Source organism: Protomyctophum bolini (genome assembly GCF_963924005.1).
Source record: "Protomyctophum bolini genome assembly, chromosome: 12".
Classification (NCBI taxonomy): Eukaryota; Metazoa; Chordata; class Actinopteri; order Myctophiformes; family Myctophidae; genus Protomyctophum; species Protomyctophum bolini.
Window position 1 is genome coordinate 40,039,921 of NC_137873.1, and position 25,878 is coordinate 40,065,798.

A 25,878-nucleotide genomic window follows, 5' to 3' on the forward strand; every position below is an offset into this window, starting at 1 on the left:
GCATTTCTTCTTTCACCAAAAATCAAATCAAATCAATTCTCAATAACAGCCTTTGTAATAAACTCAGGAGAACTCGTTAAAGATTGAGAGGATTCTGGCTGCTCAAAGCAGCACTCTCTGCCGGTTACATCACCATACTAACCGTCAAATATTAGTTTACAACAGCAATGTATTTAATGTGTGTACATGCATGCATGCCTTGCCTTGTAAGCAACTCAACCTAGGTCATCATAAATAATAAACATTCCCTGCAATTAACCGTGAATCCTGAACTGAACCGTGTGTTCAACATGTGCTTTTTATTGCCATATAGTGCAGTTAAGAGAGAGGTCTTAAAATATATATAAAGTTTGCAGCATACGAACATCAAAGGTGTGCAGAACTTCTTGTCTTTGTTGGCAGACAAGAGACATGCTCAGTTCGGACTTTGGAGGAGATTCTGCAGAAATACTGAGAAGGACAGCATGTGTGATGCCAGGCCGGGGAGATGCTTGGAATGCTGGCCCTTTGACGGCAAATCACACTGGATCCGTCAATATGTAGGTCTATATATATATATATATATATATATATATATATACACATATATACATACATACACACATACACACAGCTGCCTGTCAGTCCAGGTCTGTTGGTATCTTCCTAACCACTCACTCTATTCGGTCGTAACGTGGTGCTATAATGGCTGACGGCAGTGAGTGAGTGAGTGAATATCTCCAGCATAGCCGCCAGTGGCTTTTCCCAACAACACACCTCATCTAATCCATGTGAGCGCTATTTGTTTTTATTATTGAACTGATTGGCCCTGAAAGTCATTCGAATATTCATTCGTAAATTATGATGAATGTCAAAAGGGAAAATAAAATAAAAACCACAAAGAAGTGAGATGAGAGAAAATAGTGAAATAAGAGAGAGATTACAGCGAAACCCTCTGAACCTCTTTCTGTCCCTATTCCAGGCAGTCGGAGGCAGAACATTAAAACCAGCACAGCAGAGAGAGCACACAGATGGAGCAGATTATTCTCACATTGCATGATGTTACCGACCGTTATCCAGTCCATTAGTCTACGGGGTCCTGTTGGTGCTAAAACATGTAGGCAAGGTTGGGGGAGGTGGTCAGACTTCACTGTCAAAGCATTAAGTACTACCAAGTTCACACAAGAGTCGTTTTTAATGCCAACATTGTATGACAGAATCACATGCTCGCTGAATATCCAGTATTATAATAGATCTACAAACTCATAAAGCTTCACGGATGCAACACTTTGAGAGCTTGTAGATCTGCCATGTTCAGCACGTGCAAAGTATAAATGTGCTCTTTTTTTTGGCCATACATTTGCATGTTTGCTGGCGAGTGCTGGACAAAACATGAGGAAATGGCTGCCAATTTAAAAGTCCAAACAGCCCCCATCTGAATTAAGTTAATGACAGGAAGTGGGTCTAATGAACTTCCTGTGGATAAACAGGCCCTCATCAGTTGGGTCCGTGACCTCAGCCTTCTCTGGTTCAATCCTAAATTTGCCGACACACATCTGGATATTTCAATGAGTGTCTTTCAGGCTGTACTGTACTGAAAAAGGTGGGGTGCAGTACTTAGTTTAGACAGTTTTTGGTTTAGACTAGTCATTGGTTAGACCAGTCATCATTAGTCCTACAACTACAACCTATCTCAAACCCTCACCCTAAACCTAACCTCCCCCGGGACAGCACGCCTAAACCTAACCTTAACCCATGTCTAACCAATGACTAGTCTAACCTAAGTATGCACCCCAAAAAGGTGTCGTGAGGGTTATAAGGGACTTCCAAAGGAAGGATCAAGCTCTTCACCTCTGCTCAAGACTCTGGGGCCGTTTGTAATTATGCATGAAGATCAAGTTAGATGTAGTCACTATAATACTGGTCACGTACTGCCACCTAGAGGAACTTTATATGTTTACCACTGTGCCACTTTGACTGCATCCAGGGTAGCGATAAGGGTCTTTGAGTGATAGTATGAACAGTCACACACTGGACACAAGACCCCCAACCTTCACCGCCTTCACTTCCATTTTGAGTTTTTGCCTAATTTATTTTATTTGTAGTCTAAGCAAGCAAATACCTGTACCAAGTCAGTGTCTTTGTACAGTATGTGCAAACTTGCTTAACCAATATATTTTGTTCATTTAAAAACACATTCAATCATCGTGCACAAAGACAAAGTACGGTATGAACTTTGTTGCCTGACAAAGTTTGTATTCTTTATTTTGAAAGAAAACACCGCTTGAGAACGATAGAAAATTAGACCCACAGGGCTAAATGTTACCAGTCCTTTTAATCAATCAGTCGTCCAACCATTAATTCATGATTTTGTTTTCTCCTTCGTATTTACAGAGACCAATCATATAGTCATATTTTTAGAATACCAGTGATCTTTCCCAAAAATATAACATTTCCATCAATACAATCATGTTCATGATCTAAATTTCACAACATCCTTTAGTTTATAACTTTATATCCAAATGTATTACAACGTATCAAACTCAAGGAAGCAACACAAACCACAAGGACCAAGCCCAATATGAAAAATGAAGAAATAAGGAAACTTGTTTATATTTATGGGGATTATTTTCTGGGTTTTTTTTTAACCTGGGAACACATTTTAGATAACTTTGTCCACAAACAAAGGATGGGTGGCCTTTAGCATCCGGAGGCGAATGGTAAAGAGACAAATTCAACCATTTCTTTACACCAACCCTTCATTTATGGTTCAAACAATCTAAAAATATGGCCCGTTCTTATTTTTAAAGAAAGAAAAAATTTAAAAAAGAATACTGTATCCCCGCTTAAATTATTCCTTGAAGAACAGCAATAGTACTGCAGGTTAAGTGAAGATCAAATATTACCATCGCCTCTAATGGTAGCCGCACTTCAATTCCATATCCCTTCATTATACAGTGTTTCGTTTGATTGGTCGACATCAACATGATTCTCAATCCCAAGCCACATAGATTACTACACGTAATCAAGAGTGTTCTCCAATCATTATTTTACAGTATATGCTGCCGTCATGCCTCAATAACGGGAGTGACAACAAAAGAACGCAGATGAAATGATCATTCATGTCGCCGACAAGTGACAAAGCAAAGAAAATGTCTTAACCTTTGTCAAAGGTACACTGCACACCGGTGGATCACTGAATGAGAGCACATACCACATAAATAAGGCTCAAGTCCTTCCCACAGATTGTCCAGGCTCCAATTCGACCCAAGGCTCTTGCATGCGATCCCCCCTCTCTCTCTCTCTCTCTCCTGCCATCCTCGTCTCTCTGCTCACTGTCTCTATTTAAATACATGAATAAAAAAGATGGGGGGAAAGACGACAGGTATTGAAATTATATAAAAGGCAAGTGGGTCCTTCAAAGTGGTGATGTGGTCCTTGTAGTCAGTAGAAACAATTCAAAATACTCTGACCTATATTTAGAGTTCATTCCCTGTTTGGAGTCAGTTTAGGTTAGAAGAATGACTTTTTAAGTGCCGCCTCAGGTGATTAAGACATGTGTAAGTCTTGGGACAGATCTGACAATGGTAGGGTCTCACTCCAGAGTGGTTCAGCATGTGTTGCTTCAGCACGCTGCCGTCAGAGAAGGCCTTTCCGCACTGAGAGCAGATGTAGGGCCTCTCTCCCGTGTGCACGCGCATGTGAACGGTCACCTTGTGGGCCATGGTGAACCCCTTGCCACACACCCCACACTTGAACGGCCTCTCCCCCGTGTGGGTGAACCTGTGGGTGCGCATCGCACCCATCTGGGAGAAGGCCTTGCCGCAGTCTGGACACACGTGTGGCTTCTCTCCGGTGTGGACCCTCGTGTGGCTCCTCAGGCCGCCCGCCGTGGAGAAGCACTGCGAGCAGTGTGTGCACTGGTATGGCCGCTCTCCCGTGTGCGTGCGCATGTGCTGCTTCAGGTCGTACCGGTTTCTGAAACCTCTGCCGCAGACGAGACAGTCCTCTGGTCGCTCGTCGTTGTGGCGGAGCTCGTGATTTGACAAGCACTTTTCGGAAAGGAAGCTCTTGCCGCATTCCTGACACTGGTAGGGCTTCTCGTGGTCGACCCTCTGGTGGTACTTCAGCTCGCTGATTCCGGGGAAGGTCTCGTCGCAGTACCGGCACCTGAAGCGATGATTCGGGCTGTAGGGAAGCTGGTGTTCGCTCATCTGGTGGTTCCGCAGCATGTGGGCCATCTTGAAAGTCTTGCCGCAGTGGGAGCACTCGTATTTGGTCAGGAGTTGCATGCACTGATGCCGCACACGTTCGTGTAGAGATCTAAACTGGCACCCACACTTTGTGCATATATGAGCGGCGTTCTTGCACTTTCTTTTCCTGTGCCCGGACAGGTGAGCCTCCGACCTGAAGGCCTTGCCACACTGTGAGCACTTGTAAGGCTTCACTGCCGTGTGGAACCTCTGGTGTTCCAGAAACTCAAAACGATACTTAAAGCTCCTCCCACACTGCAGGCAATTATGAGTGACTCGTCCGCGCGGATAGACGGCCTTAGCGCTGGTCTTCCGGGAGGACAGCGATGTGGAGGTCGTGCGATGATGACCGGTGCTTTTATGTTTTCTTCCACTCTTAGTGATTAGCTTGGCAGTCTCCATTTCACCGACCTGCTCGTGGCGCTGTTGGTGTTTGGTCAGACACTTTGAGGAGATAAAGCTCTTCCCGCATTGCTTGCAGTGATAAGGCTTGTCGTGATCGATCTGCTGATGGTATTTCAATTCGCCGATTCCTGAAAAACCCTCGCCGCAATGACTGCACTTGAAAAGGCGGCTCTGGGCGTGAGTCAGCAGGTGCTCTTTGAGATTGCTCGACTTTTGGAACGTCTTTCCGCAGTGCGTGCAGTCGTGGCTTCGGCCCCGCTTCGGACACTGGTGTCTGAACTTCTCCAGCGACGTCGGGAAACTGTTCCCACATTTGATGCACAGATACGCCGCGTTCTTACACTTGCGGAGCCGGTGTCCGGCCAGCAGGGTGGCCGTTCGGAAGGCCCTCCCGCACTCGGAGCAGTTGTAAGGCTGCAGACCGGTGTGGACTCTCTGGTGCTCCACGAAGACGGAGTGATGCTTGAAGCACTTGTTGCACTCGGGGCATTTATGCATCCCCAGCTGCCGCCGCTGCCGCCGCGGGGACGACGCGACGACGACGTTGCTGCTCTTGGGGGATTCGGGAAAGTCCGCCGAGGTCGAGGGAACCTGAGAGTTCGTCGACAGCTCCTCGTCGAACATGACGATCTGTTGAACGTCGCCGTTGTCGTCGTCGCACGCACCGGGGTGGGAAGCGATGGCCACTTCCAGCGAGGGAGGAAGTGAAAGGGAGGGGACAAGAAGGTCTTCAGACTGAAACGGAGCTGTGTGAATGAAAGACCATTGAAGAAGACAGTAAGTTCCATGTCCTAAATTAATCAACATAATTATTGCCCATGTTAATGTAATCCATCTTACCAACTGTGCTCTTGGCGAGTTTCCCGTGGCACTGTTTGCTCTGAAGAAGAAATTTTAGGTCATCTCCATTGGAGACACACTGCATGTACTCCTCTAGGACAGAGGGGGCAGCACTGATCCACGATGCCGTCTATGCATGAGAAAGCACACAAAGAATGGTTAAAGAAGTCTCCCTAAGTTTAATTAATCAGAATACTACTAAGAAGTCTCCCTAAGTTTAATTAATCAGAATACTACTAAGAAGTCTCCCTAAGTTTAATTAATCAGAATACTACTAAGAAGTCTCCCTAAGTTTAATTAATCAGAATACTACTAAGAAGTCTCCCTAAGTTTAATTAATCAGAATACTACTGAAGCTCATCTCCATTCACTAAATGTTGTGTACAATAGTATCTGTAGATTTGTCTTGAGGTGTCCCTACCAGACACACCACTGTGTCATGTATGACACCTTAAATTGACTAACTCCTCAAACGAGGAGGCAATTCCACTGGCTGCTTTTCATTTTTAAGTGCATTTACTTTAATTATCCATCATATTTAAAACAGTTGTTAGTTCAATCTAAATCTATCTCTCTAGATATCCTCTTAGACATACTCAACAGCTTTATTTTTCTGTACCCACAACATCTACTGAAATTAGGAGATGTGCTTTATGCTTTTCATTTTAAAGCTTCATCAGATTGGAACAACTTGTCTGTTTCTTTGAGGTCAATTACATCATTTAACATTTTCAAGGCTTCTTTGCTTGTAGACCTGAAACCCATTTGTACTTGTTTTTGATTTTTGGAGAGAGGTGTGTAGTACTTTAACGCTTGATTATGTAAATTATGTACTGTATTCATTGTGTCGTGCCCGAGGACCCCCTCTAAAACGAGATGATACATCTCAAGGGGCTATCCTAGTCTAAAGGAAATACATTTTCAATATAATTTCTGCACTAATGTAATGATTTGGATACCTGCTTGAAGTCTGGTACTGGCAGAAGCTCCTCAAGTCTGGTGAAGAACTCGCAGACCAGCGTCTCCAGTGCCGTGTCAAAGTCAGGGCCATACTCCACGGGAAACACATTCTGTAAAGAGAGAGAAAATATTAGGAGTCATGTTTTGACAGGGTTGTTTGAAGACGGATGAAGTCTAAATAATTAATGGATAACTAACATAGATAGTCATCTGAAATTCAGGGATATAAATAATTCCTGGAGGGTGGGAATAAACGGAAGTGTCAATGTTGGAACAGTAACACTCATTGCCCTCAACAGTAAAGGTCATTACACACTGGCGAATTGGCGACGCGATGCGAATAAGCGATCTGAAAATGCGAAATATTTGCCCGGCGAATTTATTCGCGTTTGCCTATACACCGTACACATCTATGCGACGCGTATTGTGCGATTATAGCTCCTCTCCTCTCCCTCCTCCTCTCCTCTCCTCCCCCTCCCGCTTTGCTTTGGTATCCTTTCTTTAATAACCCCGTATCCAGTACTTCACAGATGGAGGGGTCCAATTAATTCGTACCGGCCCACATATGTATACAATTGGTACCGGCCGCGCCCGTGCATGTGGGCATATATTCCGGTTATAAAGTCTTTATTTTCGGGTCAAAAACGGGTCTGCACAGCAGAAATAGCCTAGTGCAAATCTTACCTTTTTGATGAGCCTGTTCACTGGTAATTTTAACTTTTTTATATTGCCTATGGTAAATACCATAATAACATCAACACGTCAATTTGACTTGAACAACCAATGTCAATTTGAAGCTATGATTCCCTGCTGAGAGAGAGCGAGAGAGAGAGCTCTCTCTATCGCACGTTAAAGAGAGAGAGAGAGAGAGAGAGAGAGGGGGGGGGGTCCAATTGGTACCGGCCCCCACCCCACATGGTACAATTGGTACCGGCCGCGCATGTGGGCATATATTCCGGTTATAAAGTATTTATTTTCTGGTCAAAAACGGGTCTGCACAGCAGAAATAGGTTAAAATAGCCTAGTGCAAATCTTAGCTTTTTGATGAGCCTGTTCACTGGTCATTTTAACTTTTTTCAATATTGGCATATTGCCTATGGTAAATACCATAATAACATCAACACGTCAATTTGACTTGAACAACCAATGTCAATTTGAAGCTATGATTCCCTGCTGAGAGAGAGAGAGAGAGAGAGAGAGAGAGAGAGAGAGAGAGAGAGACGCGTCTCTCTCGCTCTCTCTCTCTCTCTCTCTCTCTCTCTCTCTCGCACGTTAAAGAGAGAGGGGGGGGGTCGCGTTTGCATCAAGCTAAGCGTACGTTCGTTCAATATAAATGACTAGCCCTGGACGGGCTTACAGCGAGAGACACATTAGCCACATATGGGTCCAGGGCTAATGTGACAGAGCCACATCGCTCATGGGCGGCCACATGGTCCAAGTGCCTGCCATAGAGTATTGGGTGCCTGCCCCATTTGAGGCTTTTTTATTCATTTCTCTTCCCCGTGGCCGGCGGCCCAACGGACGGTTGCGTTGTGATTGCGTTGTGATTGTGATTGCGTTGTGATTGGTCAGAGGTGCTGCAGTTCGCCTGCGAATATCTGCAAAATTCGACACCAGCGCTAACAAATAAAGAGCGAAAACTGTCGCTTTTTCGCACATTCGCACATTCGCCACTGATGTGGAGGCTTGCATTGACTTCAATTGGTTTAAAAAAAAATGCGAATTATTCGCACGAATAATTCGCGTCGCCAATTCGCCAGTGTGTAATGACCTTAAGTCTCTTAAGCGAGGCACCTAGCTACGTATACTATTGACTGTAAGGGGCAGCTTTCAGATGCCAATAATTTTAACTGGTTCATTTAGAAAGAAAGTGCTGCTACAAAAACAAAAACAAAACATAATTAGCCTTTGAAGTTGAACTACTTCTATAATAGGGTCTACCATAATTTGTTTTTCACCTTGAGAAAATGTTCCCGTCCGTCTGTGTCTTCGATGAGGCCTTGGACCAGCTTCATGAAGTTGGCTTCAGGTGCTTCGATAACGGTATCGGTTGTCTGGATCACAAAATAGAAATCACATTCAGAGTGCAATATGACAGTAAAAAGATTTAAGAAAACAGGTTATGTCACTTATAGCCTGAGCTAACGATAGACCTTTCTGGCCTAGATGGGAGGGTCGCGGCTCAGATAATGACTGGTAATGATTTCCTCACAGTGTTATTTTGAGGGGTGCACAGCACACCGCTCAGAGCCCTGACGTCACATCATTTGGAGCGACACCTACGCGGAAGACTTTTAGGCCAGTGCAGCCCATGCGTAAATCCAGGCTTTCATTTTTCGCGCAGACAAAATGAAAGCCTGGGTATCGAGGCTATGTCACTTACCTCTTCTATACAAGATGATCGGATTCTGTCGAGGTGAGTCTCAACAGCCTTCAGATCTTCAGGGTGTTCAGAACGTAGTAGCTCAAGAGTTGTCTAGGAGTAATTCAAGCACACCAGTTACTATTACAATAATAGTATCATTACTACTACATTATCGTCACATGCTTCTTTCATTTCACATTTACGAAACAGCTGTGGTAGTTGACCAGCAACTAATGAAAAGATAAAAAAGGAGTAACATTGAATTATGGGAGTGATACAGATTCACAGCGGTCTGCAATTGCTGTAACTATAAAGCTCCAGTTAGCAAATTAATGCAATGCCACAATCTTTAAAAAGAAAAAGGGGGGGAGAAAGAAAGACAAATAAATGGTTAAGTGGCTTATTAAGTGGCATAAAAAAGTTCCTATTTTCCTTAACTAAGTAAAGTATGAAAAGATTGATAATCATGACAACACTGCGTTCTGTAATTACACTTTGAACAATATAGATGGATTAATAAATCCAATGAGAAACAAATGTGGCAGGGGCTTTAACCCTGGTGCAATCAGTTTGTGTCTTCATGATCTTGTCGTTTGCTAGATGTGTACTGAGAGCGCAACTTCTTCAGACACCCTTTTCTATTCAGGGGAGGTCCCTTAGCCTTTGACCTTGGATGGCCTCTACTACAAGGCAGTAGTCTCGTGACCCTGATGGGGGAGGCATACGGGTGCTACACCTTGCCCAAGGGTGACCCGGAACTATGTAAGGCAGGGGCGTCCAGCTCCCTGAGGCTTTGTACGAGCCCACATACCCATTTATGGAGGCACCCCCCCCATCTCAGTTGTGGTGGCAGAAAGAAGACTCCGCTTTGCTGGACACTGCCACAGAGCAAAAGACCAGGTCATTTCGGATATTCTTCTGTGGAGACTACCCTGCCCATCAAGAGGAACACGACCTCTCACATTTCCAGATGTTCTGAGTAGGGACACAGGACTGACTGTGAATGAACTTGGTGTGGCGATGACCAACAGAGACCAGTGGAAGCAGCTTGTGTCGCAGATCTCGAGGGCACTCGAATGATGATGATGATGATGATGAGAAACAAAATGGTGCAAAGGGCTAAAAGAATCTCAAATTTCACTTTACAATAACACGAGACATCAGGCAATTGAAATAATCACTTACTCTCGCTCTCAGTCCCAAAGAGAGTAATCTTCCCTCTCTTTTGCTCATGAGTTCCGGAACGGCGTCCGTCACCATGGACACAAACTCCTCAAGCTTCCCATAATGCTTGATGTTCCTCTGACGCACCACCTCCCACATCACTGCTGACATCAGTCGGAGTGGTGGAACCAGGAGCCCCAGGGAGGACAAGGGAAGACTGAACTCTGTGGACAAGATGAAATAAATCCATCAGACAATGTGGCAAACTGTAGTGTGTACGTCAGGCCTTTCTCTACAATCACCAAGTTAGTAAGAAAACCAAACGAGTCGCCCATGTATGTACCAACTCGCCCCCGGGTGTACAGCTGGTGGAACGGCTCAGCCTGGTATTCCTAAAGTAACCCAAGTAAATTATGCTTAAACGGTTAAACCTAACCTTATTCCTAATCTTAACCTCAGTCAAACTATGCCTAAACCTAACCCTATTCCTAAACTTGACCCCAGTAAAACTACAGCGAAACCCTAAACTTATTTCTAACCTTATACTCAGTAAAACAAAAATAAGGAATACAACCGCCGCACCGAGCGGTCGGCGTGAGGTTGGCGGGAAAGACAACAGGGCGAGATGGACTATGGGCGACGGTACCGTAACCTGATACCTAGCCTGGAATGGAAACTAGACAAATATTCATATTTATGCATAGTCTGCTGATGCCGGCATTAAATCTACTATATTACACATCTAGGGTTCATCTCAAAACCTAAACCAGTTTGATTTGTACAGTGAATGAGGCGCGTCAGATACAAAGACTAAAAAAGGAAATTAGATGTCATAAGCAAGAAGTAGCCAATCATATAACCGGTCATTTTATTAAGATAATTTAGTAGCAGTGACACTTTTGATCTCAATGGAAACAACAAACAAGCTCTTTAATAGGAGTTTTTGTGTTATCCTTTTAACATTCATGTATAATTGTACTATTTTGTAAACTGTTAAAGAATTATAGATTTTGAAAAATGTTTCTGTGGGGAAGGGATGCACTAAACTAATCTATTATGGCTGGGTTTCTATTGATTGATTGACAATTGTATTAATAACAGTTTGCAGAATGGGCACAGTTGAAGGAAAGTAGGTCAATATTAAAACTGCTACGAGGATAAAACCTAAGACTTGTTATCATCAGGGTCCTCCATTTTCAATTCATCAGAACATTTAAACTAAGACATACAAATATACACAAGAAATCATATACTATACAGCAGTGGTTCCCAAAGTGGGGTCCGGGGACCCCCAGGGGTACTTCAGGGAGTTCCAGGGGGTCCCCAGCTAAATAGTGGTTAGGAACCAAATGGAGCCTTATGGGTCTGTAACTCTGAAAGGGTACAAATTAAAATACAAATGGAACCAAATGGACGGGTTCCATTTGTACACGCTGAGTTAAATTAACAATATAAAGTGGTGTCTCAGAGATAGAAATGCCATTAAATGGGGGTCCGTACTATAGCCTGTTGCATATCAAACTGGGGGTCCTTGAAATGGTCCTTGGCATATATTTTCAAATGGGGGTCCGCGGGCTCATTTTGGGGGTCCTTGACATGAAAAGGCTTGGGAGCCGCACTGCTTTATAAGTACATTTTTATATCAATACTTTTGTACTTTGGACTTTTACTTGTAACCAGAATACATTGCAGTATTTATCATTTTACTCAAGTAAAAACATTCGAGTACTTTTTCCACCACTGGAACTTTTGTGTGCGTGTTTTGTTTAGCCATGATGATGCGACACCGTCGTACTACGAAGTGTAATTAGGATTGAAGTAACGCTACACGCCACCACGGTGGTGATCGTTCACATTTTCATTCAAGACTATTCCACTTGACTCGACGTGAAGGCAGGCAGCTGCTTCTTCCAATCCTCTATTCCTCACTAAACTTAACGCACCTTTTTCATTCGCACGCTTGTATTTGAAGCACAAGTCGAGTTAAATAGTTGCTCAGTTTACGATTATTGCGTGCTAGAAGTAGCGCGTTAGACTTAGAACTAAGTCAGTCGTTTTTGGGTTTAAAACAAAAAAAACTTGTGTTTAGTACTGTTTACAATGCATGCACTATAATGTATGTGTAGCGTATAGAACTATGACGTTTAGCACATCATTCCATCCTGTCTGTTTGCTGCAGGTCCAGCGTGGCGGTGGACACCACAACACACACCCCAAATCTGTTCTTCTATATTCTAACTAAAACAATGTTCGTTCCAGGGATTAGTCCGGGCCTATCCTCCCGCTGTTAGCCCGTTAGCATGTGCTAGCCTGCTAGCCACAAAAATAACCGTTTTTGAGCCCCCGTGCAGGGCCGGGCCCGATATATAACATATAACATACGTACCCATCTCGTTCATTTTCAGACCGTCTCCTCGGGCTGCGAGAGCAGTAGTAGGGTGAATTTAGAATGAGAAAGGTTTCATTGTTGGGAAGGATGAGCTAGCTATATAGCAGCAGGCGGTTCTTCAGGCGCCAACTTCTTCCTGAAACATATCGTTCAGTGGGCAGTGTGTTGTGTTGTTCCCAGAGGTTGGTTCGTCACAGGCAGGGGTGGGTGGGTTTGTTATCTGTCGCAGGGCTGCCCGGCTTTAAGCTGCATGCATGGCCGCTGCAGCACTATACTCCCGCAGGCTGCAGCTTTGATTGAAGTATAGTGTTTATAACAGTTTGCAGAATTACAGACAGTACATTTCAAGCACGAACTCAATTCTCTCAATACAATCCCCTGCCTGCCCTGCACCCACCCCTTTTCCCCCTCACTGTAGCCTGTTTCTGTTCCCTTTTTACCTCTTTTATGATGAATTCCTGCACTGTTCTTTGGCTAAATAGAAGTGTGTATTTGTACGTCTCTAAATGTTTTGATGAATTGAACAAGGTGGTGGAGTGGTGGACCCTCTTGTAAACAAGTGTAATGCTTTATGGTGTCGTCCACTACACTTGTTTACAATAGGCCGGTCCACCATGTTCAATTCATCATGACTTTGATTGATTGATTGAAATATGTATTAACAGTTTGCAGAATTACAGTACATTTCAAGCACAAACTCAATACAAAGACTGTTAACTGTGAGTGGACGACCCAATTAAGCATTACACTTGTTTACAAGAGGGTCCACCTTGTTCAATTCATCAAAACATTTAGAGACGTATAGACACTTCTATATAGTCAAAGAACAGAACGGGAATTCATCATAAGGGAGGTAAAAAGGGAAAAGAAACATATACAGTGAGGGGAAAAGGGGTGGGCGGTGGATTTTACAGAGGCCAGTTTCAAATTGCAGCCGCCCTTTGAGAGCGCCCTTTGACATTTAGAGACGTACCAATATACTTATATATCATTTAAAAAAATCACACCCGTGTGAAGTGAGGGGCGCTCTTATCATCTTACAACATCAAGTTTGTTTAAGCAAACGGGTGCTAATGTTTGTTTTAGTCCTCAAAACAAACATTATATTTCTCTTTATTGTCTATGGTGTTTTATTAAACAAGCATCTTTGAAAAACGCACATACATTAAAGCTAATGTATGTTTCTTCCCAGTAAACTGGGAAGAAACAAACAATGCAGGGAAAAGGGATGGGTAGGAGAGCAGTTTGAAGGAGTCAAGGGATTCACATATGGTATAGGCAATTCCACATTTTGGTGGCATCGGAGCGAAACTGAATTTAGTCCCTTGTATGTGCCGAATCTGGGTTGCACATGGTTTGTTGAACTCCCTCTGGTGTTGTAGCTTCATATTTATTACTTCAGAGAGCAAGGTTTAGACTGCTATTAGAACTCACAAAAACATATTTGGTTGTGTGTCACACCAACACACACACACACACACACACACACACTAGGCCTAGGTAACAATAACTTCTAATTCTATACATGATGTTAATAAAAAGCAAATGCTTCTTTCATTGACGATGTAGTCCCATATAGTTATACAATGTATTAATATTTACAGAACATAGACACAAGCATATGGCCAACTCAATTTATTTTATTATAATCTTAAAGAATGTATGTATTAAAAAAAAGGCAGTAAAAAACAAATACAAAGGGATTAACCCATTCTGACCTGAGATCAGATTCATACGAGGTTTCCACTGGACACACACTGGTCTGATGAACCCATTCTGACCCGAGATCAGATTCTAAAAATGTCAGTCGTTCTTCGAAAAATAGCAGACCTACAAGCTCGTAGCGCGCCACTCGGTGGCGCGCTATGAGCTTGTAGATCTGCTATTTTTCAAAAGCTAAAGCATAACATGATGCTAACACCAAAATGGGTTCCCGTTCAGAATGGGTTAAATATGCACTTGACTCGAGGGTGCAAACCACACTCGTCCTGCACCAACATCCATCTTGTTCTCTACATTTCTTTTATTGTGTACACACAATCACACATGACCAATTTCCACCTCGGAGGAAAGCCTGGTCTGTGTTACTAAATTGCTGTGTGATGTGATCCGGTCGGGAGCGGATGATATCGTGACGTTACGTCATCTTAGTCATTGTTTTGTAGTCATCAGGCCGGAACCAAGGTATTATTCGTCCGGTTTGAGGGAAAGGTAGTTCCAGAAGATTGAGGGTTCCGGCCTGATGACTACAAAACAATGACTACAACATGACGTAACGATACCATCCTGATGACTACAAAACAATGACTACAACATGACTTAACGATATCATCCTGATGACTACAAAACATTGACTACAACATGACGTAACGATATCATCTGATGACTACAAAACAATGACTACAACATGACGCAACGATATCATCCGATCCCGACCGGATCATAAACCCGAAAAGGAATGCTGCCCAGGCTACATGCAGACAGGGGGTAATCCTTGTCTCATTGGAGAAGTAACTGAGTAATAGTAGTTAGTAGTTAAGCATGATCAGAAATATTAAACTGATGGTTTTGCTAGTTTGACACAGCAGATAACTGTGCCAGTTAGCTAGTGCCAATACAGTGAGTATACTGAAAAAGTTTCACCAATTCAGTCTGTGCTCCCCATCAGCACAGACTGTGCTCCCCATCCCCTTCAAAGATGTGGTCTGTCTAGTGTCCGCAAACACATTGATACTAGTAGAGCCTTCACATTATTAGCAGAACATATATATGGGTGGTGTATTCTGTGTGGAACTAAGTGACTGAGTTAGGTCTATGGGTTTTCAAGTGCCTCTTTAGGTGATGGAGGCTTGTATACGTCTTTGCACATAGTTCACAAGCATAGGGTCTCACCCCTGAGTGATTGAGTGTATGTTTTTTCAATTCGCTGCCACGTGAAAATCCCTTCCCACATTCTGCGCACACATATGGCCGTTCCCCTGTGTGGACACGCATGTGAAGTGTTAGTTTACTTGCCATGGTGAAGCCTTTAGCACACACAGAACATTTGTAGGGCTTCTCCCCGGTGTGGGTGCGCCTGTGGATCTGCAGCTCGCTTTTCGAAACAAAAGCCTTGCCGCAGTCGGAGCACAGGTAGGGTTTCTCCCCCGTGTGTGTCCTTATGTGTATGTTCAGATTTCCTGACACGGAGAAACTTTTGACACAGTAGGTGCACTTAAACGGTCGCTCGCCTGTATGACTGCGCATGTGAAGGTTCAGATCATATTTATTCTTAAATCCTTTCGCGCAGAGAGCACAGATCTGAGTTCTCTTCTGTTTGTGACGCAATTCGTGAGCTGCCAGACACGCGCTAGAACTGAAGAATTTTCCACATTGCATGCACTGGTTGGACGGTTCCGGAAGATGAATCTTCTGGTGGCTTCTAAGTTGGCTCATGCTGGGGTAGGCTTCCCCGCACTGTTTGCACTTGAAAATACGGTGTTGTTGAGTGTGAGTGAGCTGGTGGTTTACCAGCAAGGACCTTTTCTTGAAGCTTTTCCCACACTCGGGACAGTCTAAACTTTGGACCGCTTGAGGGCACTGGTGTCTAAAATTACCCTGTCTGGACTCAAAGCCGTTACCGCACTTGAGGCAAACATATGCCGCTTTTGTGCACTGCATGCGCCGGTGAGAGGACAGATCGGAGGTTCTCCTGAACGCCTTTCCGCACTCGGAGCACTTGTACGGGTTCTCCCCCGTGTGAAGCCGCTGATGCTCCAGAAGCTCATGGCGGTAAATGTAGCATTTCCCGCACTGAGGGCATTTGTGGGCGACGCGTCGCCGCGCATGGGAACCAATCACAGAGCTAGAGGTCCCGATCACAGAGCTAGAGGTCCCGATCACAGAGCTAGAGGTCCCGATCACAGAGCTAGAGGTCCCGATCACAGAGCTAGAGGTCCCAATCACAGAGCTAGAGGTCCCGATCACAGAGCTAGAGGTCCCGATCACAGAGCTAGAGGTCCCAATCACAGAGCTAGAGGTCCCAATCACAGAGCTAGAGGTCCCGATCACAGAGCTAGAGGTCCCAATCACAGAGCTAGAGGTACCGATCACAGAGCTAGAGGTCCCAATCACAGAGCTAGAGGTCCCGATCACAGAGCTAGAGGACGTGGAAACTGTACGGGTCTCACTCAGTGGTTCACTGTCGGTGGTCTGGTAGGATGTATGGGTCTCACTCAGTGGTTCACTGTCTGTGGTCTGGTAGGATGTACGGGTCTCACTCAGCGGTTCACTGTCTGTGGTCTGGTAGGATGTACGGGTCTCACTCAGCGGTTCACTGTCTGTGGTCTGGTAGGATGTACGGGTCTCACTCAGTGGTTCACTGTCTGTGGTCTGGTAGGATGGACGGGTCTCACTCAGTGGTTCACTGTCTGTGGTCTGGTAGGATGGACGGGTCTCACTCAGTGGTTCACTGTCTGTGGTCTGGTAGGATGTACGGGTCTCACTCAGTGGTTCACTGTCTGTGGTCTGGTAGGATGTACGGGTCTCACTCAGTGGTTCACTGTCGGTGGTCTGGTAGGATGGACGGGTCTCACTCAGTGAGGCAAGTTGAGACAACGAGGTGAAGAGTTGATCTTCTGATGGACAAGATACTATCAGAGAATAAAAGGGGACAAATTAATACACACAGTACATAGCCTACATGTATATATATATTAACCAGAGACTTGTAACTAAAAATTAAGATTAAAAGCAAAATATAACACTCCCAACAGTTAATACTCCTCTAATAAAACACGTTCAAGTTGTTTACATGGCTGTCATGTTTCATACAGCATAAAGCAGGTGCCGTTAGGTTTTGATTAGGCAGCGGTCCATTATAGAGCAGAGCAGTCATTATCAAGAAATAACACACCGCTGAATTCAGCGATTGTCTGACCAATCAGAATCGAGCATTCAACCAAGCCGTGTAATAATAAGCAGATATATCCTTGTTACTTGTTTTTGTTTTTTAGATTTAGTTTTTCTCCACGACCACAAATGTTAAAGGACAACTTTAGTTTTTTTCAACCAAGGTTCATGTTTTAGGTTGTTATTAGAGAAACTAAAAGGTGAGTGTTAATTTTCTTTCATTTGCTGCTTTCTTTTGTTTTGGGTATTTTAGCAGTTTTTGACAGGGGGGCGGGGGCATTCGAGCATGGGGCTAAGTATGTATTTCTTTACAAAATATTATGGCAATTTTTTTTTAAATTATTTACCATAGTCCTAATAAACCCCAAGAAATTACATCTGACCACAAAAGATAACAGGATCTATTGAATGTGACAAACTGACATATTGAGCCCTATACACACAGTATAAGCCTTCCCCCAGTAGGTAGATCACATTCAGTAGATCCTGTGATCTTCTGTGGCCAGATGTAATTTCCTGGGGTATATTAGGACTATAGTAAATAATACAAAAATAAATCACCATAAAATGTTGTAAAAAAATACATATTTAGGCCCATGCTCGAATGCCCCCACCCCCCTGTCAAAAACAGCTAAAATCCCTAAAACGAAAGAAAGCAACAAATGAAAGAAAATTAACATTCATCTTTTACTTTCTCTAATAACAACCTAAAACATGAACCTTGGTTGAAAAAAACTAAAGTTGTCCTTTAAGCATGTGATTTTGATTCATTTACATTATGCTAGGTTCATTTTTGTTTGCCCGCTTTACCCAAGCTTCTTCAAGGCACTACATTGTTCTCACGGCATACCGTGTTCATTGACTATAGAGCTCATGCTTACTCTGGTTATTTCAATTTCACACTTCCAAGTCGCTCTGGGTAAGTCTGTAGCCAAAACGAGTCAGAGTGCCATGGTTTTAGCTTTTTTGTTTGTTTGTTTAATTCTTCACAGTTTCCCGTCAATAAAGTATTCCAACAATCAACCCCTACTATATGGAGCACCTGGCAGTAATTTAGTGTTTTTGCACCAAAATGCTTACGTGTATCCATGCAGCTTGTAGGGCGTCTATACCGTAAGACGCCGAGAGGCTAAAGGGGGAAATGTTTTGGCTGTCAGACTCGCTGCTTCACTCGTTGTCATGTGAGAATCATTGCTCCAGGCCAGGGCACTGCTTTTGTTATTTTTATTAATGTTAAAAGTTTAGTACCACAGTGAATCACAGCATTTAGTAAAGCGATTTGCGGTCAACAAAGTTGGACCTTCCCCGTCCACCCCCTCTCTCTCCATTCATGAAAATGTCACCGGTGAACAGCTGACTTTACTACCTGTCTGACACCACCCAACACCACGTGACCATAGTAACCATAGCAACCCATGGAGCTGTCTAACCTGTCCCCAACACAGCTCTCTTCTATTCTCGATGTAGTCTTATGATTGAACTGTTATGATATATGTACACATACCGGTATCCAACACAGGTCCCCCAAACACACATAGATACATACATACCACTTATATCTGTCTTAGACAGCTTTCCAATGCACTTCTTGCTATTAAGCAGCATTTTGAGGTCAGTCACTTTGGAAACACACTGTACATACTCTTCCAGCACCGTGGGAGTGTCACTGATCCACAGAGCAGTCTTTAAAGAAAAAACAAAGTAAATATACAATGAACATACAACAAATGAACTACTGTATATTAACCCATTTTGGACTGAGTTTGATAAAAGGCTTCTAAATCCTAACATCTTTCTGGAAAAACCTATGTTTCTGTGTCAGTGGTGCTGCCTCAACCTTTTTCATGTCAAGGACCCCCCAGAATTATCTCTATTGGGCCACGGACCCCCATCTCAAAATATGTAGTTCCAGGGACCGCCCCAGAAGCAAATATTTTAGTTAAAAATGTTCGCTCTGAAATATATGAGCTATGAGCTTGTAGATCTGCTATTTTTACAATAGCTAAAGTATGTCATCATACATTAATGCTATAAACACCAAGAGGGGTTCCCGCCCAAAATGGGTTAATACAGTTTGACTCTGAAAATGACACCTTAAGTCAGCAGTGAGTCTAGTCTGTGTACCTGTTTGAAGTCCGGTACAGGCAGCAGCTCTTCCAGTCTGGTAAAGAACACACAGACCACGGTCTCCAGCGCTGCGTCAAAGTCAGCTCCATACTCCACGGGAAGCACATTCTGTCATACAGAAACAGTGAAGTGAAAGTGTGAAATGGTGCTAGCCTGGAGGAGAGGTTCCATCCCGATTTGTTGCTACAATCGATCATTTATTGTATTATTATTTGTATGTATTTATCGTATCATAATCGATTAAATAGAACCGTTGCCACAAGGTCAAGGAGCGTCACTTTCCATCTGGACCCCCCAGGCAGAAAGATTGCTGGCTAAAGCACAATGCGCATCATATCAACCTGGCTACATCATTCCGCCTCTATAACCTTAACTAAGGATAAGGTTAGAACCGAGCACAGTTTTACCTTCAGGAAGTGTTCCCTCCCATCTGGGTCTTCTAAAAGGTTTTTAACAAACCTCAGGAACTTATGCTCAAGAGTTTCATTTCCTGATTCAACCTGTAAAGTAAAAAAGTACAGATCTCACCAGCTGATCACTCACAAAAAATAATCACACCCGCGTGAAGTGAGGGGCGCTCTTATCAGCTTACAACATCGAGGACAAAACAAACACAGACCAAACAAACATTAAACTCTGTTCATTGTTAATGGCATTTAATGTTTGTGTTAGTGACAAAACAAACATTAAACTCTGTCCATTGTCAATCTGGCGTTAGATGTTTGTGTTAGTGACAGAACAAACATTAAACTCTGTTCATTGTTAATGGTATTTAATGTTTGCATTAGTGACAAAACAAACATAAAACTCTGCTCATTCATTGTTAATGGTATTTAATGTTTGTGTTGGTGACAAAACAAACATTAAACTCTGTTCATTGTTAATGGCATTTAATGTTTGTGTTAGTGACAAAACAAACATTAAACTCTGTTCATTGTCAATCTGGCGTTTTTAATGTTCGTTTAAGTTAAAACAAACATTAAACCTGTATATAGGAGTCAAAAGACTGGAATGTGGAGCTGGTATGGGCGATATGACTTCAAATCAATATAATTATTATTTCAAACTTTTGCCTCGATTATGATGAATGAACAATTCTTAAAAAATTAAGTGAAAATAGCTTATCTACTGTACAAGCTTACAACGCATCGCAATATAATGCATTGTGAGCTTCGCAAAGCGTTAGCTAGATCAGCTATTTTTTACATTTGTAGTAATGTATACTATAGGGCTAAAGTGGGTCATTAGTACAACCTATGAATTGTTTTTGTCATTTATTTATTGGTTTCGATATATATGTTCGGCTCTACTGGCAAGTATCACTCACCTGTTTTGAGCATGACTGCTGGAGTCTGTCTAAGTATGTTTCAACACTCCTGACATCTTCCTGGAGTTCTGAACTCAACAGCTGAAAAGTCATCTGGAGGAGGAATGAATGAACCAGTAGTCATTGTCATGTAAGCTGCTTGACCCAGTGGTCAAACTCTCATCTACGTAAGCATATTGATATCCGTGATACGATGACCATCAACTACTTTATCAGAGACCGACATCTCGTCTGTGCACAATGATACGAGATGCATGTTCTGTTCTTATCCTTGTTTTCATCTCTTCTGGGCAAGTCATGTGTCAGACTAGTCTATGGCTCCCCCAAATCTTGCAAGTATGATTGAACCCTACAAACCCTCCCGCACACTCAGATCAGCCAACGCAGGGAAGCTAGAAGTACCCTCAATAAAAACGCCGGGACAGCGCTCCACACGTCCCAAACTCTTCTCCCTTCTGGCTCCAAAACTGTGGAATGCACTTCCCATTGCAGTCAGAACTGCAGCATCACTCCCAATCTTCCGCCGTAGTCTGAAAACCCACCTGTTCAGACTCCATCATGGCCCATAGCACTTACCCTACCCCCCTTAGATAGCATTTCTCTAGACTTAGATAGCATTTGATACAGACTTATAGCATGTTGTGTAGACAGCACTATAATTGCATTGTATGTAGTCATAGCACGTCATAGTACATATGTATAGCATAATATAGTATATATGTATAGTTTATATGTATAGTTTCATTATATAGATATTCCACTGTTACGTTCTTAGCTTACGCACGTTTCATGATAAATGCTTTTTATGTGATATGTTTATGTGTATTCCCATGCTTTTCCGGATCATTTAGCTTACACGTAAACATGGTGAACATCTAACAAAGTTCTGCCTGGAAGAAAGAAGCACCCCGGCCCTTACCTTCGCCCTTAGTCCCAAAATAAGCAGGCTCATCTGTTTGTTGCTTAAAACCTCAGGAATGGCCTCGGCTATCATGGACACAAACTCCTCCACTTGTCCATAGTGGTCGACGCTCCTCAGACGAACCACTTCCCACATTGCAGCCGTCATCAGCCTCAGAGGGGGAATGAGGAGGTTGAATGGGGACAAGGAAGGGAGCCATTCTGTAAAGTAAACGAAGGGCAGAAGTAATGAATTATCTTATTTAATGGTGGAAACTGAAAATGTCTAATTGTATTCTCTGCAGCTGTTTGGTCTTGTGGCCATAAGGACTCTGTCGTTGTTCACTCGTTACCAATCTAAGTGGCCTTATTTTATTATACTGTATTTATATATGTATGTACTGTGTGTTTTTGTTTTGTTTGTTTTTCATTTTAAGTAATTGTATTGTCTGATGTATTATGTATTGTTTTGTTGTATTGTCTGTTTGTTAAAAAAAGAAAAATGCAATAAATATATTGTAAAAAAAAAAACAAGGGCAGAAGGATAACACATGTACTTATCAAAACATCACGCTTTGAAGCAATGCACCAACAATCCATTGCTTCCTTTATGATGAATTCCTGTTCTGTTCTTTGACTATATAGAAGTGTCTATTTGTGTACGTCTCTAAATGTTTTGATGAATTGAACAAGGTGGACCCTCTTGTAAACAAGTGTAATGCTTAATTGAGCCGTCCACTCACAGTTAAGTCTTTGTATTGAGTTTGTGCTTGAAATGTACTGTAATTCTGCAAACTGTTAATAAATATTTCAATCAATCAATCAAAAAAACGTTACCACGTATTGTTCAATGTCATGTGTGTGTGTGTGTGTGTGTGTGTTGTGTTGTGTACTGCGTACTGACTGAGCCGTTGTACAACATCAATAAAGGCATTTATGAAGTGGACAGTAGATTATGACATGAAAACAAACACTATGACTCTCCGAAACTCTACTGTAGAAAACAAAACATATTTTGATCTAAATAGTCATGAGGTTGCATCTCATTATCAGAGCTAAATGTATACCTGCTCAACTTCTTGTGTATGCCCATAACTGCATGGCTACAGGTTTTGTAAATGTCAAATGTTGAAATCATGTGTAAAAATCAATAAAGTATACAAGCTTGACATTGGTCTTAAGTAATTAAAACCCATTTCCTAATCTAAAGCAATTGTATAACTTTGACCACAGTAACAGTTTTTGTATTGACTTAATTGTTGTGCTTTCGTTTGAAATGTTCATACCGTGAAATAAAAAATTCAATCACTATCAGATGCCCACAAGTTGACTCTTCCTGTCCCGGTTTACCAATTGTTGTAACTTGAACGATAAGAATAACACATGCAACGTTAGAAATGTGATATTTTATGCAAATTCAGAATGCAATCAAACACCAACACAAAAACGGTGTACCAGTCAAGCCTCCGTTCCTATAAACATTCAATGACCATATGCTTACTACTATGTATGCACTGCACTATGCATCACTTTTGGAGAGATTCCTTCTAATGATTTAGCAAGCAAGCTAACATCACATCAGTAACCATATCAGTTTATCTTGGATGGAGACGAGATTAAATACATACCCATTTTGTTCCAATGGCTTGCTTGCCCGGATAAGGGAAATTTTTACTTAAATGTAACTGCTAACCTAAATAAAAAAGTGCAATAATGTTCTTGCTTTACTGCTAACAGAAGTGCAATGGTCACTTTTCACTTCCTGTGTCAAAAACACCCACAAGATCAGCCAATACCAGAAATGACATGTCCGTGCCTTCAAAATAAAAGCATTAGTGGTGGAAATTCTATTTTAATAAAATAAAATCTTCCAAGAATTCAGTGTGCATGTCTTGTACTCTATAACAGTAAACATCTAGGAACACAAAAACAACTGTACTTTGAGTTAACATTTTCTTATTTTGTATGACGACAGAATCTAGACGTTTATGAAATATCATTTCGTAGTCCACTGAATCAAATTGTAACTATTGGCAAAGGTGACATTCAAGTTGTCTTTTATGTATTGTATTTATATACAAAGAAATATCAAATGTGATGCTGGTTCTGTATACAGTGTATGTATGTATCATGTATCTGTCAGCAGTATGCATGCTTTGAGTCAATACATGTTTTTTGATACATCAAAAGGATCACACCAGCTATAAGACAGTAGATAAAACAGTAGTGTTACTGTGTTACAGTAGCAGTGTTAAAACTATTATTCAGTCCTGCCCTGTACGAACACAAACAAAATATAATTTGAGAGGAAATAATACAGTTAACCAATTTCAACTGAAGGCACAATGCATACCGAGTGATCTCACAATTGAACAATTGAACTCTTCTTGTGAAACATTTGAGCAAATAACTCATTGAAACAGGCCCTCTTCTTTGCTGCGCTCCGTTTTGGAGTGGACATTTTCAGCTGGCCGGTTCCGTTGACATTTACAGAAGTGGAGATCACCTCAGAACACTTATCATTGGACCCGGCCACCTCACTGCACACAGGGTTGCTATATGAGCTGATGTTGCTTAGGTCAAGGGTGTGATCAAGGCTGGCGATGCCGCTGTCATCCGTGCGTGGCTGCTTGGCGAGGCTCCCGTCTTGGGCAGTCCTTCCCCTTTTAATGCCCACCATACACTTAAGGTTTCTAGAATGAAAGTGACGGTTGGTATTCAGTTCCACGAACAACACAATTGGCTTAGCTTTTTCTTACAGCGCACACTTGTACACATGCTCATGATATGTGAGAATACCCCCCCCCTTATAAAGTTATTTTCTTCTATTATAATCTAATATCTATCATCTATCGCATGTAAACACAAATACAGGTCAAATTGGCTTTTTCCCTCAATTCAATAAATGTATGCTTTTAAAAAAATGGTCGGAAATAATGATAATGATTTGAACATGCACATTACATCATTATCAGACTTATTGTTTATGTCCAAAATGAGGATCTCCACAGGTTTGTATTCTTAAATGTCACGGTCTCCCATTCATACAATGAATGCAAATATAAAATAAATGTAACAAAAATGGTGCCAGAGGGCCCAAATGTTTTTTCTTGTTAAACAGTGAGCCATCAAGATGTTCCACTCACAATTAAACATAAAGAAATAAAATGGGACACCAGTGCATTGCAGGTTCACACGTGGACATCACTTTACCTCTTTAGGAAACTGTGAGGTCTGGAGCAGGTTGGTTGGTCCCACTCTCCCTTGTTCTGTTTCTTACAGAAGCTCTCACTGATTCTCACCATGAAGTCGTGGTCCCAAACAGTCCTGGAAAGATAACAAAGTTAACAAAGCTGCTGCTGGTGTTGTCACCAATCCCTTCTAACATATTGCTGCTAGTGCACATTTACGATCTCATGCCGTGCGGTCTTCTCGTGCTGCGCCGTTTCTGAATGACCCACTGGTCGCATGACAAGGAAGTAGGATCTGGTGAACAAATCAAAGCCCAATTCAACACCATGTCACTCATACAGTTAACAGAACTTAGCTAATACTTCTGCAAAATGTTCCATCCACTTGACTTTAGACATTTAACAGCCCACTAAATGTTATCGTTTAGAAAACAGTCAAGTGAAGGTTGTGTTGGGTACCACACCAGTCGGATTAGACTCCAGGGAAACTGCCTCAACCAAATGTTACCACTATTTGGCTGAGGTTTTCCAGCACTCGAACATAATACTGGACAAAACAGTGCTCAGCATTACCCAAGAGTTTGTTTTTGAGTGGCCTTGATTTCTTCTTATTCTTGGCTGTTTGGTACAGCTTGTGGCACCCAGAACAGAGGCCCAGCAGTGGACCCTCCTGCATCATATTTGGGAAGGAAGGGCCAGACATTGTGCTGTCATTATCAAATGAACGTTCAGAGGGACACTGCAACTCTGAAGGCTCAGTCGAAACTTGTAGCAGCTCTTCTCCACGATCTCCAGTGTCATCAAAGCGTGGCTGCTTGGTGAGGCTCCCGTCTTGGGCGACGTCTTTGAGACGTTTTCGCCTGCTCTTCTCTGCAGTCCTTCTTCCCCTTTTAATGCCCACCATACACTTAAGGTTTCTAGAATGAAAGTGACAGTTGGTATTCAGTACTGTTCCACGAACAACACAATTGGCTTAGCTTTTTCTTACAGCGCACACTTGTACACATGCTCATGATATGTGAGAATATCCCCCTCATTATAAAGTTATTTTCTTCTATTATATCTAATATCTATCATCTATGGCATTT

General features: G+C 42.5%; 2 protein-coding genes across 2 annotated transcripts; both read right to left on the reverse strand.

Moving 5' to 3' along the window:
• Nucleotides 1-3,180: 3,180 nt before the first annotated feature.
• On the reverse strand, nucleotides 3,181-12,501 carry LOC308325619 (uncharacterized protein). Its single transcript, XM_080778167.1, has 7 exons — nucleotides 12,353-12,501; nucleotides 9,988-10,190; nucleotides 8,821-8,913; nucleotides 8,396-8,491; nucleotides 6,437-6,547; nucleotides 5,478-5,607; nucleotides 3,181-5,383 (listed from the first exon to the last, which is right to left on the reverse strand). The coding sequence occupies exons 1-7, from the start codon at nucleotides 12,363-12,365 to the stop codon at nucleotides 3,483-3,485; spliced, it is 2,547 nt and encodes an 848-aa protein (XP_080634293.1). The 5' UTR covers nucleotides 12,366-12,501; the 3' UTR covers nucleotides 3,181-3,482.
• A 1,871-nt stretch (nucleotides 12,502-14,372) lies between these two features.
• LOC308325256 (uncharacterized protein) lies at nucleotides 14,373-23,343 on the reverse strand. The gene is made up of 7 exons (XM_080777731.1): nucleotides 23,228-23,343; nucleotides 21,619-21,821; nucleotides 20,700-20,792; nucleotides 19,780-19,872; nucleotides 19,370-19,480; nucleotides 18,796-18,928; nucleotides 14,373-16,986 (listed from the first exon to the last, which is right to left on the reverse strand). The coding sequence occupies exons 1-7, from the start codon at nucleotides 23,229-23,231 to the stop codon at nucleotides 15,149-15,151; spliced, it is 2,475 nt and encodes an 824-aa protein (XP_080633857.1). The 5' UTR covers nucleotides 23,232-23,343; the 3' UTR covers nucleotides 14,373-15,148.
• Nucleotides 23,344-25,878: the final 2,535 nt, after the last annotated feature.